At 42.2% G+C, this 20,135-nt stretch overlaps 1 protein-coding gene across 1 annotated transcript in view; it reads left to right on the top strand.

Moving 5' to 3' along the window:
- Window positions 1–19,140, top strand: part of mtcl2 (microtubule crosslinking factor 2) — an 81,627-nt gene extending 62,487 nt beyond the window's left edge. Inside the window, exons 9-13 of the mRNA XM_073823508.1 lie at window positions 510–680; window positions 10,731–10,991; window positions 12,132–12,202; window positions 13,066–14,500; window positions 15,758–19,140. Of these exons, the coding sequence (XP_073679609.1) occupies window positions 510–680; window positions 10,731–10,991; window positions 12,132–12,202; window positions 13,066–14,500; window positions 15,758–15,910 (2,091 nt within the window). The 3' untranslated portion in view covers window positions 15,911–19,140. The remainder of the gene's footprint in view (window positions 1–509; window positions 681–10,730; window positions 10,992–12,131; window positions 12,203–13,065; window positions 14,501–15,757) is intronic.
- Window positions 19,141–20,135: the final 995 nt, after the last annotated feature.

Genomic DNA, 20,135 nt, shown 5'->3' with positions numbered 1-20,135 from the left:
CGTATTCATCCAAATCTACTTAAGCTTGGTTCAAGGATCAGTCATAGAGTGTTCTTGAGTGGCCTGTTCAGTCTCCAGATTTAATTCTCAGTGGAAATATTTGGTCAAAGTGAAAACCAAAGATTATCAGTAATCTGAAAGAGTTTTCGGCCGAGGAATGGGCCAAGATTGCAGTAGAGAGCTGACAGAAGCTTCTAAGTAATTCCAAACGGCGTTTATTGGTGGTTTTTAAGAATAAAAGATTCTACACCAGATTTGACTTTTGGGGGTTAAATAATTTTGATCATGAATGTTTAGAGCCAATTAGATTGTCTTTCATTATTCATAAACTTAAAGTTTTTAAAATTACTCAGATGTGTATGAATAAACTTTCTCTAATAGTGTACTGGTGCCTTTGTTGAATTGTTGTCACAAAATTTTGTTCTTCAGCCAAAATGTAGTTCATGGGGGTTGAATAATTTCGATTGCAACTGTAAATGTAACTAAATTCCATCTCCTGTTGCCCTCAGCAGCCTAGCGGATTCGGCAGTACTCTCTCGGACTTGAAAGTGGCCCTACAAGACCTGAGCGCTGAGCTGCGTGAGGAGCGTCAGAGCTCGCAGGAGTTAACGCAGCAGTTTGCCCGTGCTAAAGCATCATGGGAAGTTGAACGGATGGAACTCAAGAGCATTATCACTCAGGTGAGTCGCCGGCGATCCAGATGGATCAGACAACTTAAACTAATAGGACTGGAAGTAAATGTTGGACCATAGCTTCGCCTGGCTGAATTTATAACTTCTTATTTCCATTATTCAAGTGCCAAGATTTCTTTCTAAAGAACCTGACATCTTCATTTTACATAGTAAATGCCTGAAAATACAGTTTGTTCTCTGCATTTCAATTTGAAACTTTGCAATAAAAGCATAAAGTGGCTTTTAAATCAATATATTCCTGTAGCCAACAGTAAATGGCTTATATAAATCAATCTATGCCAGCAGGATTGTGGACAAGTTTTGAAAACGTATCTCAGCTGGAATCATTCCTTAAAGGGATAGTTAATCCAAAAATGATAATTCCTTATGTTGTTCAGAACCGTAAGATCTTCATTCATCTTCAGAACACAAATTAAGATATTTCTGATGAAATCCGAGAGCTTTCTGACCCTGGATAGACAGCAGTGCAACTGAAACATTCAAGGCCCAGAAAGGTAGTAAGAACATCGATGAAATAGACACATCAGTGGCATTAGTGGTTCAACCTTAATTTTAGGAAGCTACGAGATATCTGTAAATTGTAATGTCTTTCAGAGATGCTCATATTACAGATTTACAGCATAATTATGCATGCAGTCATTTCCTGTTGCTTAATTTTTAAAAATCATTTAATAAAATGTTCAAGAAATACTGCATAAAGACATTACGGAGTACTTTGTCGAGTGTGAAAATTCTCTGTTAAATACATTGTGTTTTGTAACACAATAAAATCTGAAAGAGTCCATAGAGGTGAATCATTTTATAGGTACTTTGCACTGTAGGTGTAAAGTAATTACTTGAGCATTGATCTCAGTGGATAATTTAACTCCTGCACTCAGGGCCATAGTCATTGATTTAACATACACAGATTACAGTAATTCCTCTTGGGAGATTCATTCTGGAAACCTCGGGCAGAAGAGTTTTTGAACACTGCAGCCAGATACATGTATTGCGATCAGTTTGCTGTCACGCAGGCTGAAAAGATGTTGGATGTGGTCTGTAAATTTGTTATTTGATCTGGTGTTGGTTAGGACATGGAGCGGTATTCAGGGAAGAGAGCTGTGTGAACCATCTGCAGTGTGTCAGCAGCAATGTGGCATTTCACTGGGGGGCGAGAGGGAGTGTGTGTGCTCAAAGGCTCGTTTCTGGCATGATGGTGAAGGATAAGTTTAATATCTTTGCTCTGAGATGCATTCATGACTGCAGTCTTCTTAATAGCTTAATTAATGAGCTGAGAAAGAAACAGGACTTAGATACAGTTTGTGGATCAATCTGATAAACACTGAAGGCTGCAGATGAGAAACAAGTAGTGATGCAGTGAATTTTGCCAATGATGGAAAATGGCGTGTTTTGACTGTCATTGTCTATTTCATGCACACAATGTGGATAAGCTGCAACAGGTAGAACTTGTCAGCTGTGGGGACGCTAGGGCTAGGTTGACATTTTTATTAGATCTTCATTTTGATGGATTAAGATTTTTTATTCTTTGATGTTTTCATTTGATGCATGAACAAAACTTCACTCAACATTATTTGTGGTGTTCCTACCATCTAAAATAAACATTAATAAATAGGGATGTCCTGATATTATCATTTTTAAAATATATTTAAACTTCTTATTCTAACATAAAAGGTCTTTAAAGCTGTGTTTTGGGCCATTATGCTTTGACACAGTATCTGTCAAATGAACTAAAACCAAAAGAACAATATGGTTTAATCCATTCATCAAGTCCGTTTTTTTTTTTCACTAAAATTGGCTCAGATCATTTTCAGACCATGCTGGCAAAAAGTTATGGAATTCAAGTTGATTAGCTGAACCATTCTCGAATAATGTGCGAACGAATTCTACGAAAAGCACATAAAAATGGATGCAAGGCTATATCTCCACAACGGTTTGACATATTGAGACTAAACTTGGTGTGTGTTATAATAAGCATGACATGAGGCTACCTGCAGTGTTTTGGCACAGCGCCACCTAGTGGTCAGGAGATATGAAAAATGGCTCGGATCATCTTCCCACCATGCTGACAAAAAGTTTTTTTTTTGTCAAAATACGAAATGGTTTTCATTTAATGCATCAATTGTCACACACAGACGAAGGCAGAGACGGAGGTAAGTATAATATAAAAGAGGTAAGTTTATTTGAACAGCAGGTAAGTAGCAAACAGCAATATGGTTGGTGGGAAGGAAACGTGAGCTTATCTGAACAGTCCTTTTGTGCAGGTGGGAAATTCCGCGGAACCAGATGAGAGAAACAGAGTCCATGAGCTACGGAGAACCAGCAGGAACTAGAGGTGTGATCGGTAGACCAGATGAAGAGTGAATGCAAGTGCTGGGTATATAAAGGGTGTGGTGAGTGGAATCAGGTGAGTGCAATTAGAAGTCAGGTGATCCGGAACGAGTAAGTGGTTCTCCAGAGGGTGTGTCTTGTGTAGCTGACTGGGGTGATATCCTGACATTACCCCCTCCTCCAGGGGCGGCTCCCGACGCCCTAATCCGACGTCGAGGGCGACCACGACCGCGAGGGGCAGGACGGTCTGGGTGGCTCTGATGAAAGTCAGCTAGAAGTTGGGGATCTAGGACGTCGTCTCTGGCCACCCAGGATCGTTCTTCCGGTCCATACCCCTCCCAGTCGATCAGGTATTCCAGGTGTCTGCCTCGACGTCGGGAATCCAGGATCTCACGAACCGCGTAGACAGATGGCTGATCCAAGATTTCAGGAGGAGGGGGTTCAGCTCCAGCTCCCGTGGACTCTGTGGCAGAAGGGAAAAAGGGTTTTAGAAGGGACACGTGAAAGGTGGGATGAATTCTGTACCTGGGTGGGAGCTGGAGCTGATATGTCACTTCGTTGATCTGCCTCAGGATCTCGAATGGACCAATATAGCGGGGACTCAGCTTGCGACAAGGTAACTTTAGCCGGATGTCCTTCGTGGAGAGCCATACCTTATCTCCAGGATGGTACAGTGGAGTTGCTCTCCTATGAGCATCGGCAAAGTCCTTATGGCGTCTGATGGCTCTTTGGATGTGACGGTGAGCTGAGTCCCACACTCTCTCGCTCTCTCGAAACCAGTAGTCCACAGCTGGAACATTCGTGGGTTCCTCCGTCCAGGGAAACAGCGGTGGCTGAAAACCGAGCACGCACTGAAAGGGTGTTAGTCCGGTGGTGTCCTGGCGTAGAGAATTCTGTGCGTACTCGGCCCACGGGAGGAACCTGCTCCAGCTGTGTTGGTCTTCAGAACAGTATGCCCGGAGGTAACGTCCAAGTTCCTGGATCTTCCTCTCAGTCTGGCCGTTGGTTTGTGGGTGGTACCCTGAGGAGAGATGAACAGAGATTCCAAGTGATTTGAAGAATGCTTTCCAGACATGAGAAATGAATTGCGGACCCCGGTCTGACACAATCTCTTCGGGGAGACCGAAGTGTCGGAAGACTTGTTGGAAGAGGAGTTCTGCAGTTTCCATAGCCGTAGGAAGACCCGGTAGAGGCAGCAGTTTACAAGCCTTGGAGAATCGATCCACAATGACGAGTACACAGGTGTTGCCGTCGGAGTTCGGGAGGTCCGTTACGAAATCTACCCCGAGGTGGGACCAGGGCCGCTGTGGGACTGGGAGTGGCACCAGTTTTCCTGAAGGCAGATGACGAGGAGAGTTAGTAGTGGCACAGACTGAGCAACCTTGGACGTACCTGATGACATCCCGGGTCATACTGGACCACCAGTATCGAGATTGAAGGAGCGAGAGGGTCCTTCTGCTACCTGGGTGTCCAGAGCCCGGAGATTGGTGGACAGTGTCCAGAAGGTGTTGACGTTGAGAGCTAGGGACGTAGATCTTTCCTTCTGGACACTCCGGCGGAGCAGGCTCTTGGAGGGTGGCTTCTTGGATCCAGGTGTCGATATCCCACTGGATGGGGCTAACGATCAGATCGGGTGAAAGGATGGGCTCTGTTTCGGGAACTGAGTCGTTGGAGAATTGACGGGATAGAGCATCTGCTGGTATGTTCTTAGATCCAGGGCGATAGGTAATTTTGAACTGGAAGCGGGTGAAGAACAGAGCCCACCTGGCTTGTCTTGGGTTTAGACGTTTTGCTTCACGAAGGTATTGCAGGTTCTTGTGGTCTGTGATGATCATAAAAGGATGTTTAGCCCCTTCCAGCCAGTGGCGCCACTCCTCCAAGGCGAGCTTGATGGCTAGCAGCTCGCGGTTGCCTACGTCGTAATTCTGCTCCGCCGGGGATAACTTCTTCGAGAAGTAGGCACAGGGATGGAGGAGATTGGAGTCACCAGCCGCTTGTGACAGCACTGCTCCGACGCCGATGGTAGATGCGTCAACCTCGACTACGAAGGGAAGCTCAGGATCAGGATGACGTAGGAGAGGAGCAGTGCTGAAGATCTTCTTTAGGCGCTGGAATGCTTCGTGGGCCGAGGGGTTCCAGTTAAGATGTTTGGGTTGGCCTCGAAGGAGGGAGGTCAGGGGTGCAGTGATGGAACTGTAATCCTTGATGAATCGACGGTAGAAGTTGGAGAATCCGAGAAACTTCTGCAGTTCCTTGATGGTCCTGGGCTGCGGCCAGTCCTGGATGGCGAGAACCTTATTGCACTCCATCTGCACACCCTCGGGGCTGATGTTATAGCCCAAGAACTGCACAGCAGTTTTGTGGAACTCGCACTTCTCCAACTTCAGGAAAAGATGGTGTTGACGTAGGACTTGTAGGACCTGACGGACGTGCTGGCGATGTTCGGCCTGGTTCCGGGAATAAATCAAAATGTCATCAATATAGACAACTACGAACTGATGTAGAAATTCCCGGAACACCTCGTTCATAAACGTTTGGAAGACGGAGGGACTGATGGACAAACCATAGGGCATGACGAGGTACTCATAGTGGCCATTGGGTGTTATGAAGGCCGTCTTCCACTCGTCTCCCTCACGAATACGAACGAGGTTGTATGCACTCCGCAGGTCCAATTTGGAGAAGATACGAGCTCCACGTAGTTCCTCGAGGGTGGCAGGCACGAGTGGAAGTGGGTAAGGTTGTTGAATTATTTGAGAGTTGATTTGACGGTAATCAATACAGGGACGGAGACCTCCATCCTTCTTACCCACGAAGAAGAAGCTGGAAGCGGCTGGTGAGGTCGATGGTCGAATGAATCCCTGAGCGAGAGCCTCCTGGATATACTCCTCCATCGCCTGGCGCTCCGGGTTGGACAGGGGGTATACCCGTCCCTTGGGTAGTTGAGCACCAGGTAGCAGATCGATAGCACAGTCCCATGGCCGATGTGGAGGTAGGTGGGTGGCAGCTTGCTTGCTGAATACATCCTCGAAGTCTATGTACTCCGCTGGGATTTCAATCGAGGTCGTAACGTCCGGACTCTCGACACGAGTAGAAGCTAGAGACAAGGGGACAGGAGTAGATGGCAGTTCATCTGACATACAATTCTTAAGGCAATGCTTACTCCAGCTGATGATGTCACACGGATCCCAGCGGAGTTCAGGATGATGAGAGTGGAGCCAGGGACGTCCGAGGATGATATCCACGGTGGAGTTCTCCAGTACCAGAAGTTTAATCCTCTCGCGATGAAACAGGCCGACTTGCAGAGTGATTACAGGTGATGAGTGACGAATCCGCCCACGTCCTAATGGTTTTCCCTGTATAGTTTTTACAGCATATTCAGGATGATGACGTAGGCGAGGTAGTTGCAGGCGATCTAGACAGTCTTGTGAGATGAAATTTCCGGAGGCGCCTGAGTCGATCAGAGCAGACAGACAGAAGGAATGTTCAGCAGTATGAATTGTTACAGGAATCAGAGTTAACTTGGCGGTTTCAATATCAGTTTGTATGGTACTCACCACGGGACGTGGGGGTCGGACTGGACAGGTGCGCAGGATATGACCAGGTTTGCCGCAATATAGACAAAGTCCGGAAGTGAGGCGGCGTTGACGTTCCAGCCGAGATAATTTGGTTGAATCGATGATCATAGGTTCTGGTACTGGAGTGCAAGCTGCCACCGGAGCGGGCTGAGGAGCGGTTAGTGATGGCTGGCAGGCGGCTAGTCGCTGAGATATTCGATTTGCTCGTTGTAAAAAGGTCTCCAGACCGATGGAATCATCATACAGCGCCATAGCAGCACGAATTTCAGGTTGAAGACCTTGCCTGTAGGCACCTTGCAGGGCGATCTCGTTCCAGCCGCTAGCCGCCGCCAGCGTCCGGAAGTGGAGAGTGTATTCTTGCACCGAAGAAGAGCCTTGTTGCAACCGGAACAGTTGATCAGAAACGGTGAGTACACTGGTGGTTGTGCTGAAAACCTCAGAGAAATGACTGGTAAATTGCTCATATGAATGAATCATGGGGCTATTGGCATTCCACATGGCTTTCGCCCATTGTAAAGCTTTACCAGAGAGAAGGGAGATTAAAAAGGCTACCTTGGAATCCTCTGAAGTGAATTGATGTGGTTGCATCCGGATGTATAGTTCAACTTGTAGCAAAAAACCGCTGCACTCAGCCGCCTCTCCAGCGAATGTATTAGGTACGGCCATGGGACTTCCTGAGGCAGATGGCGGTGAAGGTGGTGTAAGTGCCGCCTTGAAAGCATGGACGAGTTCGGTGAGAAGGTTAGGTGCGGGGTTCGGTGCAGTGGTTTCTTCGGTGTTCATATTTTGTCGATCTGGTCTTCTGTCACACACAGACGAAGGCAGAGACGGAGGTAAGTATAATATAAAAGAGGTAAGTTTATTTGAACAGCAGGTAAGTAGCAAACAGCAATATGGTTGGTGGGAAGGAAACGTGAGCTTATCTGAACAGTCCTTTTGTGCAGGTGGGAAATTCCGCGGAACCAGATGAGAGAAACAGAGTCCATGAGCTACGGAGAACCAGCAGGAACTAGAGGTGTGATCGGTAGACCAGATGAAGAGTGAATGCAAGTGCTGGGTATATAAAGGGTGTGGTGAGTGGAATCAGGTGAGTGCAATTAGAAGTCAGGTGATCCGGAACGAGTAAGTGGTTCTCCAGAGGGTGTGTCTTGTGTAGCTGACTGGGGTGATATCCTGACATCAATGAATTAGCTAGAAAGATGCCAAAGTGCATCTGAGGCTGTATCTCTGCAAAGCTTTGACATATTTGTACAAAACTTTGTATGTGCCATTGTCACCTCACACTGATTACACCACATCAATTTGGTAACAGCGACACCTATTGGTCAAGAGTAATAAACCATTCATTAGCCAATAATTATGAAAATTTCAAAAATGCTAATAACTGTTGACCACATAAGCCTATTGTAATGAAAGTGGTCTCAAAATATTGGGTCATGCTGACAATGTAGATACCAATTATGCCATAGTTGGCCGAACTTCCTGTCCGCCGTTTTGATTTATGTTGAAAACCTATTTTTTCGAACTTGCCCTAGACCGTTGGTCCGATTTTTTCCAAAATCGAGTCAGATCATCTTCAGACTGTGCTGACAAAATGTTATGGATTTTGCATTGATAGAGAACCCCATTTTTGTATAGCGACGCAAAAAATTTGAGGCATAATGCCAGACTACATCTGAGGCTGTATCTCTACAAAGCTTTGACATATTGACACCAAACTTTGTATGTGCAATTGTCTCCTTTTGTCTGCAATTTTCTCGAGCAGCACCACTCACATGCGTCACATACTTTCATGAACGCTTGTCGGAAGAGAAGAAATTGTTGAATAAAGTCATTATTTTTGTTTCCTTTTTGTGCGCAAAAAGAATTATTGTAGCCTCATGAAATTATGGTTGAACTACTATTGTCACATGGACTATTTTAACAATGTTTTTACAACCTTTCTGGGCCTTGAACGTGTCAGTTGCGTTGCTATCTATGAAGGTTCAAAAAGCTCTCGGATTTCATGAAAATATTTTAATTTGTCCTCCAAAGATGAATGAAGGTATTGAAATGTTTGAAATGACAGGAGGGTGAGTAATTCATGACAGAATTTTCATTTCTGGTGAACTATTTCTTTAAAATACACATATTAGTGTCATGTACAAAGAAAAAAAGTACACTGATAACAATATAACTTATCAATGGCTGATAGCAATGAAAATATCTAAAGAGCAGGAAATATGGCAATGTTAGACAAGTGTAGTCTGGACTGTAGACTACATTTACTTATAAATAGAAAACAATGGAACAGAACACATAAGGAGTGTTCAGGAAAGCTATTTGGATAGTCATTATTGTTGCTAATCTGTTTGGTGCTGCTAATGGAGCAGAAACTGCACTGCAGCTTAAAGTCAAGTGTGTTTACTTTGTAGATGCCTTAATCAGTGCATAGAGAGCCAGGGCATGCAATCAGTTGTGTTTAGATTAGCTAAAATACTCACCCTTTATTGTTGAAAAGGTTACAGGACAAAAAATATGCGCACATAGCATAGATCGCACCAAAAGCAATAGCCCTATGCTCTCCAGAGAACCTACTGCTTTCACAATTGCTGCTCTGATAGGTTCCTCCTTGCCATTCCTCCTTTTTATCTGCACTTCCTTTGTTTTTCTAAGAATGTGTTTGAGAGAATAAGCCAAGGCACGGGAGAGGTGGGATTTAACGCTCTAGTATTATCTGTGACCTCTGTGGCACTAATAACAACCTGTCAGAGAAAATGATTTATCACTGCATTAACAAGACAGGTTATTGATACCACTAATGTTGTTAGGTTAATGCTATAAAGTCCTCTGTTGATGCTGCACATTGCCACCTATTATTAATGAGTCAAAAGTGATTAAAATAAATCACAATCAACAGTCAACAGTCTAACAGAAATGAAAGCATTTCTTGCTCATTCTTCTTTCTTATAATCATTGCGGTTTATGAGGAGGTATCTGGAACAAATATCTTTCACCCTCTTTAATAAACCACATCAACCCATTAACCTCTTATTGCCATCCAAAGGAAAACTCATTAGGCATTATCACCGTGAGAAGCTAGTCACTGATTGTCTGATGAGTTCCCAGCAGGCTGTGTGTTTTAATAACCCGACTCGCATACGCTCACAAAATTTATGAGTTCTCAAGATTTGCGGCTTCAGCCGAGAGAACAGAAGGAATTCAAATGAGAATGGGGATAAGGAGTAGACTGGCTTCATAAATACTATTGCTGGATTTTAACATAATACAAAATATAACCAAATATCACAACAATCTAACTGGCTGAGCCATGTTTGAAAAATCTGTAAAACAGCCAATATCATGTATAGAGGCAGTACTTGGCAGAATAATTTTCTATTTTTTTATTCATATTTTTATTCATTTAAGCATATTTTAAGAAATAGTTCAATCAAAAATCCCTCAGGTGATTAGGAGTTGTAGAAGAGTTTGTTTGTTCATCAGAACATCAATGGATCCACTGCAGTGAATGGGTGCCATCGGTATAAGAGTTAAAACAGCTGATGAAAGCATATTTTAACTTTACATTGTTGCTCCTTGTTACCTCTATCCATTTACAATATTGCTTTCTCCAGTGAAAACAGGTTAGAAGTAAAAATAGTTCAAGATCTAGATATTTAGTATGGATTATGGAAGGAGTGAATGTTAAAATGCCTTCATGATGGATTTGTTTCATTGAAACACAGCTTTTCACTTCACAAAATAAGCGATGGACTGTAGTCATGTGGATTATTGTGTTGTTTTTATGAGCTGTTTGGACTCTCATTCTGACGGCACCCATTCACTACAGAGGATCCATTGGTTAACAAGTGTAATGCTAGAAAGGTACAATTAGCTAGAATCTGTTTCACTCATCTACATGTTGGATGGCCTGAGGGTGAGTAAATTTGCATTTTGAGCTACTTATTTAATTGCACTTTTATCTGCGTATTTAATGGCGTATGGCAAAGAAATATCTATAAAATGTCATGTCTAGATGGTGCAGCTGTCTGCATCTGACTGCAATATTATGGGGCTGTTTCTATGGTTACTCTTCCACTTTTGAAAACATCTTTTTATCTCACCGTCTCATTTTGTATTTTATTTTTATCATCAGCTGGAGGGGAAAATAGGGAAGGCATCTGTTGCTGGGAGTGAAAAGGATTCTCCAGACCTCAAGGGGGCACTAAAAAAGGAGCGAGCAGAGCATCAACACCTGTTGGCGGACTCTTACGCTGCTGTGATGGACCTCACCAAACAACTGCAGATCAGCGAGAAGAACTGGAGCCGAGAGAGGCTAGAACTTCTGGAGCACTTCAACCAGGAAAGAAGTCAATGGGAACAGCGTTTGCGAGAAACCCAGAACAAAGGCACACAGGTCAGATATCATATGGATAAAGGATTTGTTTACTCAAAAATAGTTTATTTACCTTCATGTCCTTCCAAAAGACTGTGCTTGTCGCTTTCAAGTTTCAGAGGACACAAGTACACCAAAAAGTGGTCCAGAATATTCACAAACTTAGTCTACTGTACATTTTTTAAAAGAGTTTTGGAACATGTTTGGAACAACATGAACAGGCGTGAAGGGTGAACAGTAACTTTTATGGTCAAGTGCATTAAAAGGCCTGGGAAGCTTTGTTTTTCCCTGCTTTCATGTTTTCCTTTCATGTTTTTCTGAGCCCTTTTAATCTGTTGTTTTATTTGGGTCTGTGGGGGATGTCATCATGACATATTTTGCGCATACTTCATCCCCACACTTCCTTCGCTGACTTTGGGCTCCCCTCACATAATGGGCGGATATGACAGTATCTCTAAACATTTCCGCAGAGCGCCTGCAGACCGGCTCTCAGCATGTTGCATCACCTATCTGGAACAGCTGGTTTTGCATATCCATGTGGCTGTGCACTGTGTGCTTAGTCCAAATGGAAAGAAGCCTGAGACAGTGTGGTCAGTTTGTCTGAACTAACCACACTGTAAGTAATGAGGCTGGAAAAAAAGATGAGACTACATAGTTTTTCTCTGTGTTTCTTTTTGTGACCATCCAGCTCAGTGCTGTAATTTATTTTTGGCATTTTTACCTTTATTGTGATAGGACAGATCAGTATTGACAGGAAGCGAAGTGGGAGAGAGATAGGGGACGGGATTGGAAAAGGTCCTCAAGCCGGGATTCGAACACGAGACACCCGGAGCGCAAAAGCGCTGCATGTCAGTGCACTGCCCACAAGGCTATCAGCACCGACAGTGCTCTAATTTTTATGTTTGATATGACATCCTTAATGATAAAAGTCTAATACCATGCTTCATTGAGAAAATTTGGGTCATTTATATAGACGTGGCGAACCATACCACTATCATTACCCCCGCAGAGGAAACTAGCTGTTTTGAATGACCTCATTTCCTAAAGAGAATATCGTCTGACTCAGTAATACCACATAAATGAATGGGAGTACTGTGTGGGGGGAAGACCAAGGCATGCTGCTCTGTAAAACTTCACTAAAATAGATCATTTCCTTTTCAGTCTCTTCATGACATAACATCTGAAAAAGAAATCTCAGCAGATGCTGCCACCAGTGGTTCAGGACTGCAAAGGTAAACTGACTTAAATTAAAGGATTAGTTCACTTCCATGATAATTTACTTACTCCCATGTCATCAAAGATGTTCATGTCTTTCTTTATTCATTCGCAAAGAAATTCCATTTTTTGAAGAAAACATTCCAGGATTTTTCTCTATATAGTTGACTTCAATGGTGGTCAACGGGTTGAAGGGCCAAATTGCAGTTTCAGTAAAGCTTCAAAGGGCTCTATATGATCCCAGCCAAGGACTAAAAGTCTTATCTAGCAAAACGATCAGTCATTTTCTAAAAAAAAAAACATTTATACACACGGTTAGTCCTTTGTTTGTGTACTTTGGTTCAAACCGGTAGGGTAGGGTGAAAAAAAAACATCTTATTTTTGACTCCAAAATCATTGAACAATGTTATTTTACCCTTTTTAGTAAAGGGTGTTTGAATTTCTTTGCATATTCACTTTGTAAACACTGGATCGGTATTTCCACCATCGTCATGCGTCATCTTTCCAATGTGACTGCGTAATCCATGAGGTTGAGCTAGTGCAAGACAAGCATTTGTGGTTAAAAAGTCTAAATATTTTTACATTTTGCTAGATAAGATCCTTATTCTTTGCTTAGGATTGTGTTAAACTGCAATTTAGACCTTCAACCCATTGGCCACTATTGAAGTCCATTAAAAGGAGAAAAATCCTGGAATGTTTTCCTCAAAAACACAAATTTCTTTTGTGACTGAGGAAAGAAAGACATCTTGGATGATATGCGGGTAAGTAAATTATCAGGAAATGTTTTTTCTGGAAGTTAACTAATCTTTTAAGGTCTTAAATTTGTGCCTTGTTTATCAGACATGATTGTTTTATGATAATCCCCACTCTCTCGTTACAGGACCAAATCAATTTCTGCCCTCACTGAGTTTAAGAACCTGCTGGACACCAGCCTGTTCCTTTCTGGTCACAAGGTCAGTGGAGTTCCAGAATGCAATGTTGCACAGCATCAAACTACTGCTCCTGCTTCCATTCTGGCTCGCACCGACTTAAGTGATCTCAATAAGAAGAATTGGAAGTACCTAACCAATGATTCTGCAGTCTTGGAGAAGGGTGACCAGTTTAAGACATGGGACTGCCCAAGCACCAACTCTAATAGCAGCTTCCCCGGACTGGAGTTAAGCAAGGAGTGCATCCAGAGAAGTTACACCGCTCCAGATAAGACAGGCATTCGCATCTACTACAGTCCTCCAACTGTGAGGAGAATGGAGAGGAGGCAAGTCAAAGAAAAGGCCCAGCAGGATCCTCATCAAGGACCATCATCTAGAGACGGAGCCATAACTGCTGCATCTGCACCTTTGTTGACCACTTCCTCATCCACTTATGAGCAGTGGTTAAATTCACTTTCACAGCAGCATAGAGATCTACTTGAAGGACGGACCGTAGGTTCTGCACCATTCCACGGACTGGAAATTTCAGGCAACCTGAGTGATGACATGAAGGAAATTACCAACTGTGTGCGACAGGCCATTCGTTCCAGTTCCCTTGAGAGGAAGTGCAGCAAAGATACTGGGAGCCAAACAGTTGGCGTTTCAAGTACAGGAACGCAAACAGCACAGTTTGTCAGCATTGGCTTACAAACCGACGGCCCAATTTCAACAACTAGGGGCCTTCAGGGGAAAACATGGTCTCCTCGTCCGTCCACCTCACTTTCATCTGTACGCTCCCGACAGATCTCTACATCTTTAGAGAAGGTTCACAGTCGCATAGATAGACCATGTTGCTCACCCAAATATGGCTCACCTAAGCTTACTCGCAGGGTCTCCACCTCCTCCTCCAAACTCGAGACCTCCTCAACCTCCTCAAGGGATCGCAGTGTATGGAATCTTAATAACCGTAGTGGATGTCAGAACGGTTCCGCCTGGGCACGTTCCACCACGACCCGGGACAGCCCAGTGCTGAGTGGCCTCAATGATGGCTTGACCAGTCTCTTTAGTGTGGTCGAACACTCCGGAAGTGTTGAATCATTATGGAAAGCAGATCCATGCCCTGGAAGACAAGCTGCTGGGAAACCCTCCTGTCCTAGCATTGGTATCGGTCTGGGAGAAGCGGGAGCTCAGAAGTACGGCATGGTCCAGGAGTTTCTCCGCAATGTTTGCGGCAGGACTGTGCCACCAGGCACAATGGACGAACCAAAGCCTGAATGCCTACCTGGAGCCTTGATCAGCACAGACAACATCACAAAGATTGTCAATAAGCGGTTTATGAAAACCCAAAGAGACGAGTTTGTAGCCACCGGAAAGGATGTAACGAGTTCAAGCGCTAGTACCCTGGAGGTGAGACAGTCAAGTTCTAGTGTCACCACTGTTGATCTGGGCAACTTCAGTCCTGGAGGGCCACTGTCCTGCAGAGTTTAGCTCCAACCCTAATCAAACATACCTGCCTGTAGCTTTCTAGTGATCTTGAAGACATTGACTAGCTTGTTCAGGTGTGTTTGAGCTAAACTCTGCAAGACAGTGGCCCTTCAGGACTGAAATTGCCCATCCCTGATGTAGTTGATTGCATTTAATCATGAACATCTGATTGTGTTATACAAACTCGCCTCCAAACTTGGTCCTAGAGGTCCGGTGTCCTACAGAGTTTAGCTTTGACCCTAATTAAACACACCTGAACCAGCTAATCAAAAGGGGCTTTTACACCAGAGGAACCTTTTATAGTTCTTAGAACTATTGGCCGAAGTTCCCGCTTCTTGGCGTGTTCCCACCACAGGAACTAGGAATCTTTTTAGTTCTAGGAACTCAATTTGGAAGAATTAAATTAGCTTATACTTTAGAGTAGTGTCTCAAACATTTCTATAGGAACTACCAATGCCGTAAGTGTACGCTGACTGGCCAAACACATACGAAACACCGACTACCCGGCATTTTTAAAAAGCTATTCAAAAATATTTACTTCACAAACATGAAAAACAGCGATAACAAAATTTTGCTACCTGTCGTTTGCAGTGTTGTGTTCTTTACTCAGCCTGGATAATACTTAACAACGGAAGTTGTCACAGGAGATTTATGGCGGTTTACATGTCACATTTTGGTAACCTCAGCTGAGGTGGTACTGAAAAAAAGTACCAGGTACTGTACACAGTGGAAACCCCCCCAAAAGTGAGATTACTAAACCATACTGTACCATGCTGTGGAAAAGCGACATAAGTCAGATTTTCATGCTCTTTCAATCGTGTAAATTGTGCGATTACATTCTATCTCCATTATCACGAAACCAACAACACACAACAAAAACAGCTCAGATCACAGTTGTAAATGCTGCAACATCACTGCCGGCCGCTTCAGAATTCCTACTGCCGGTGCGAATGCAACCAGGAAAACGGCCATAGGGGGAACTGGTTCTCTAGGAACCACCATGCTGGCTAATTCCTAGAACTATGTGGTGTGAAAGCCTCTAAGGTCTTACTAGGCATGCTAGAAACTTCTAGGCAGGTGTGTTGAAGCAAGTTAAAGCTTAACAATGTTTGGAGACACCTGCTCCAAAGAATAAACCCTGAATCAAGCAAATGTCTTAAAATCTTTCTTTCTTTGCAGGATTCAGTTTGTGACTGCAGCTCACAAACTGTCACTACCTGTTTTGCCCGCCACTCCCGCTCCACCACACGACATACCCAAGGCCAGTGCAAACATCGAGTTCAAGAGTCTCCTATGGGAACCGAAGAACGATTCGACACCAGTAATGAATGAGGATGAGGGTGGCCTCTTCCGACACCCAAAAAGTATACAAAGACTCAACGCTTATCCCACACACACTGCCACACAAATCCACTGCCACACACGCCAATACACACAGACACACCTTTAAACAAACACGCACATACTTCATACCTTCACTAAAAGTCTTCAGGGTTACAACAACGGGAGCTTGAGGAATTCCTGAATCTGGAGAGTTACCAAACCCAGACCTCAGTGTAACCAGCACACTTTAATGCCAAGGAAGGGGAACGAGTTGACCTCCCCTTTAGGTCCACCATTCCACTGTCAACCAGCCAGATTTCACATTGTAAGTACATCATTCCAGAGTAAACCAGCCAGACCTGCCTTTGAAGTCCACCATTCTACCATTCCACAGTCATCGAGTCAGACCTCTCCTTAAACTCTGCCATTCCTCTGTTCTTCATCCAGTCAACAGGACAGCTTAGCCAGCCATTTAAATCCCAATGGAAGAATTTGAGTAATCCAAACCAAGTTGACACCAGGTCTTAATGAAGTCATGTAGATATAAAGGGAACATACAGCATGCAACTCAACTACTCAAACCAAGAACCTCAACATGGCCTTCTGACAACTGCCCTCTTGCATTTCACCACAAACAGCATTGCTTGGAGTAGCTGTAAAATTGTCCCATAACCAGCCCTTGATGGATTCTACGAGTTCACCTTTTCTTGAATCTACAATGGACCACTTTTGCCTTGATTGGTTAAGAAAAATGTGAAAAATCCAACATGGTATCAATTAGGATTATGTTCTCTATAGATAATCATTACATATCAACCAAACAAGCTTGTTTTAACCACTGTATAGACTCTGCAACTACTTAGGACCATCTTTCATTTCCAAATCAGCCAAAATACGAAACTCTACCCTTGGATTTCCCTAAAAAAGGACTAGATGATACCATGTTGCATTATGAATCTGTCCTTTTTAAAACTTAATACTCTTATTACGCTGTCTGAAGATGTCTACGAAGAGCACGTTGGTAGCTGTAGAGTTAGGAGGATAGCAGTTGTTTTGTTTGCTTTGGTACTGTGTTTGAAGTGTTTGATTAGAGCACTAACACGTAAATCTCCATTCCCTGGCTAGGATGTCCTCATGAATTTTAAGTGTAAAGTGTAAATGTCAATTTTATTTTTAGTCTATTTCTACAGAAGACATGTTGCTGGGAGCATCTTCTGCAACCCTCTTCTTCTTTATTTTCACTGTGTCTACCTCTTCATCATCCATCGTTATGCTGAAATAACCATAATGGACCTTAGTCAGGGTAGGCGCCAATTTTGTATTCAATGGAAATGAAAAAGAGATCATAAGGGGTAGAAATATAGTCAATTTAATAGGTTGTACCATTCTGTGTTGGGAAAATTAGATGTGACTGTAGAAACATTGGTCAATTTATGCTGCATAGACTGTTGGGTAATAGTTGCGGAGTTTGCAAAAGTGAACATAAAAAGGTGTATATCACCCTTTTGAAACCTAAAATGGCAAATGGTACACCAGACTGTCTCTCCCAGCCTCATTTATGCCAAATTGAATGTCGTCTACCCTGACTAAACCCCATAATCCTATTTTCCAGAACACATTTGAAAGCCTCACAAAATACTAATTATGCAGATACCACATATAGAAACAGAGATATGTTTAAGACTGAAATGCTGAATGCTAATTAATTGGCCACAGTGAGATTTTAGGATTAGTGAGATTTTATCCCAAAAAATAATCCATAATCTGACCGTTCATGTAGCTATGCAGTTACCGTGATATGAGTGAGTGCAAGTATGTTTGTAATGTGTTTTCTCCAATCTCCAGTTGGAGTGGTGCTGCAGTAACTTAAGTTTGCTGGTGCTTTTCTTAGATTTGATGACAGTACATTAGAGGAAACATTTTTGTATGCATTTCTCGAGCCATGTAAGGATTTGTCGATTCAGCTCTTTTATAAATCGGGCATTAGTAAAATTGTTCATGTCTGGCCCCCCCAAAAAAGAGTCAGATATTATAAACCCAGCCTATTATATCCCAACGTCTCCTCTTTATCTGTCACAGCCTTGCCATATGTCCCAAAGCTACCTCTTAACTCAAAACTGTATCTTGCATTATGTTAAACCCATTCATGTTTCATTTTGAAGGTCACTAGTGTGCCTTTTTAAAAATAAATAAAAACAAAGCAACAAGATTTGAGTAGGTGAGTAGGAGTAAGACACAGATAGCTACTGAACCCCTCTGTTTTTTGAAAAAGACAAAAATGAGACAAAGTCTGTATTCATGAAGTTAAATGAAGTGCAAATTCATTCTATTCTATAGTGTATATTGTAATTTATCACAGAAGCCAAAATACATTTTGAGGACATTAACGAGTGAAATCTGCTAATGTAATCAGTCCAACCTTTCTTTATAAGCCATTTTGAACTTGTTTGAATGTTTTCTGAGTTGAGTCTGATAATGTAGCTTTGCCCACTTATTATACATATCAGACAAGCAGTGTACCGTCTCTTCAAGTGCCCCTTAACTGTTTAGTCTTGGTATTTGTGCTTTTGATTTTGGTCACATGATCTCTGAACAAACAGGGGGAATGACCTTAGTTCAGGAGCTTTTTGTTTGAGCGCTCCCACAGTCGATTTATCAAATGCTGATGCTGGATCTTAAAATGGAAATTTCCCCAGAAGATTGTAAATGATAGCAATTACACAGTTTTATAGCAATTCTAAAACCAGTGACAGAAGTTTAAAAGGTCATGTGGTTGGTGGCTTTTGATTTAAAGATGTTGTTTTCATGGGAGCAGCTCTCTGATTGGCCTTCCCGTTCACGATATTGGTCTCCATCACTTTTGTGTCGTCACTACACCCTGTTTTAATGCCTAGCAATATATACACAACACCTTGTCGCTTTTTGTTGTCAATATCGTTTGCTAAATTATTATAAAGAGAATGCGTGTATATTTCTTTTTTGTCTCCATTTGAAATCTCTTTCGGATGAAAAAGATGATGACAGATGGACGTTGAGAAACCTTTCTAAATGTTTTAACTTGAAATCAAATATACTGTAAATAAACACACAATTTGTACTCTTTCTATCCTCGTGTAGGAAATGTTGAATGTCTCTGCCAACTTGAGCTTGAATTCTGTACCTTTCCTCACCTGAATTAAAAACATGAGAAGATTTTGTGTAAATAGAAACATTTTAAAAATAAAAATGCTGAAAATTTATTTGGATTTTTTGTCCTTTTTTAACATCTGTTTGGTATGGAAGCCTATTTCCATCACTGAATAAAAAATATAAAAAAGGTAATTGCGACTTAATCAGATTTGCGAGATGTAAAATTACAATTCTGAGATTCTGAGAATTGAGTGATATAAACTCACAATTGCAGTATTAAAGTTAGAATTGCAATGAACTCGCAATTCTGATTTTATCATGCAAATGGGAGTTTATATCATGCAGTTATGAGAAAAAAGTAAACTGTGAGAAAATAAGTCAGAATTGCGTGTCAGAACAGAAAGTCAGAACAACTCGCATTTGCAAGAAGAGTCAGAATTGTGAGATATAAACTCGTAATTGTAAGAAAAAGGTAAGAATTGCGAGCTTAAAACATCACAAGATATAAACGCATATTCAAGAAAAAGTTAGAATTGTGAGATACAAACTTGCATTTGCAAAACAAAATGTCAGAATTGCAAGATATAAACTCACATTTGCAAGAAAAAGTCAGAATTTCGAGATATAAACTCGCATTTGCCAAAAAAAAGTCAGAATTGTGAGATATAAACACCCAATTGCAAGCAAAAATGTCAGAATTGCAAGATACAAACTCGCATTTCGAACAAAAAAAGTCTGAATTGTGAGAACTTGCATTTGCGAGAAAAAAGTAAGAATTGCTACATTTAAACTCGCATTTGCAAGTTTTCCAGAATTGTGAGATTTAAACTTGCATTTGCAAGAAAACGTCTGAATTGCGAGAACTTGCAATTCTGACTTCATAATAAGTTTATATCATAATTCTTAGAGAAAAGAGAACTTGACATTTAAACTCGCGTTTGCAAGAAAAAAGTCCTAATTGTGAGATACAAACTTGCAATTGCGAGAAAAAAAATGCGAGATTTAAACTCTCATTTGCAAGAAAAACGTCGAAACTGTAAGATATAAACTCGCATTTGTGAGAAAAAGTCACAATTGCAAGATACAAACTCGCATTCGCGAGAAA

The sequence above is a fragment of the Garra rufa genome, chromosome 18 (genome assembly GCF_049309525.1).
Source record: "Garra rufa chromosome 18, GarRuf1.0, whole genome shotgun sequence".
Taxonomy (NCBI): Eukaryota; Metazoa; Chordata; class Actinopteri; order Cypriniformes; family Cyprinidae; genus Garra; species Garra rufa.
This window is presented reverse-complemented; position numbering and strand designations above follow the sequence as displayed.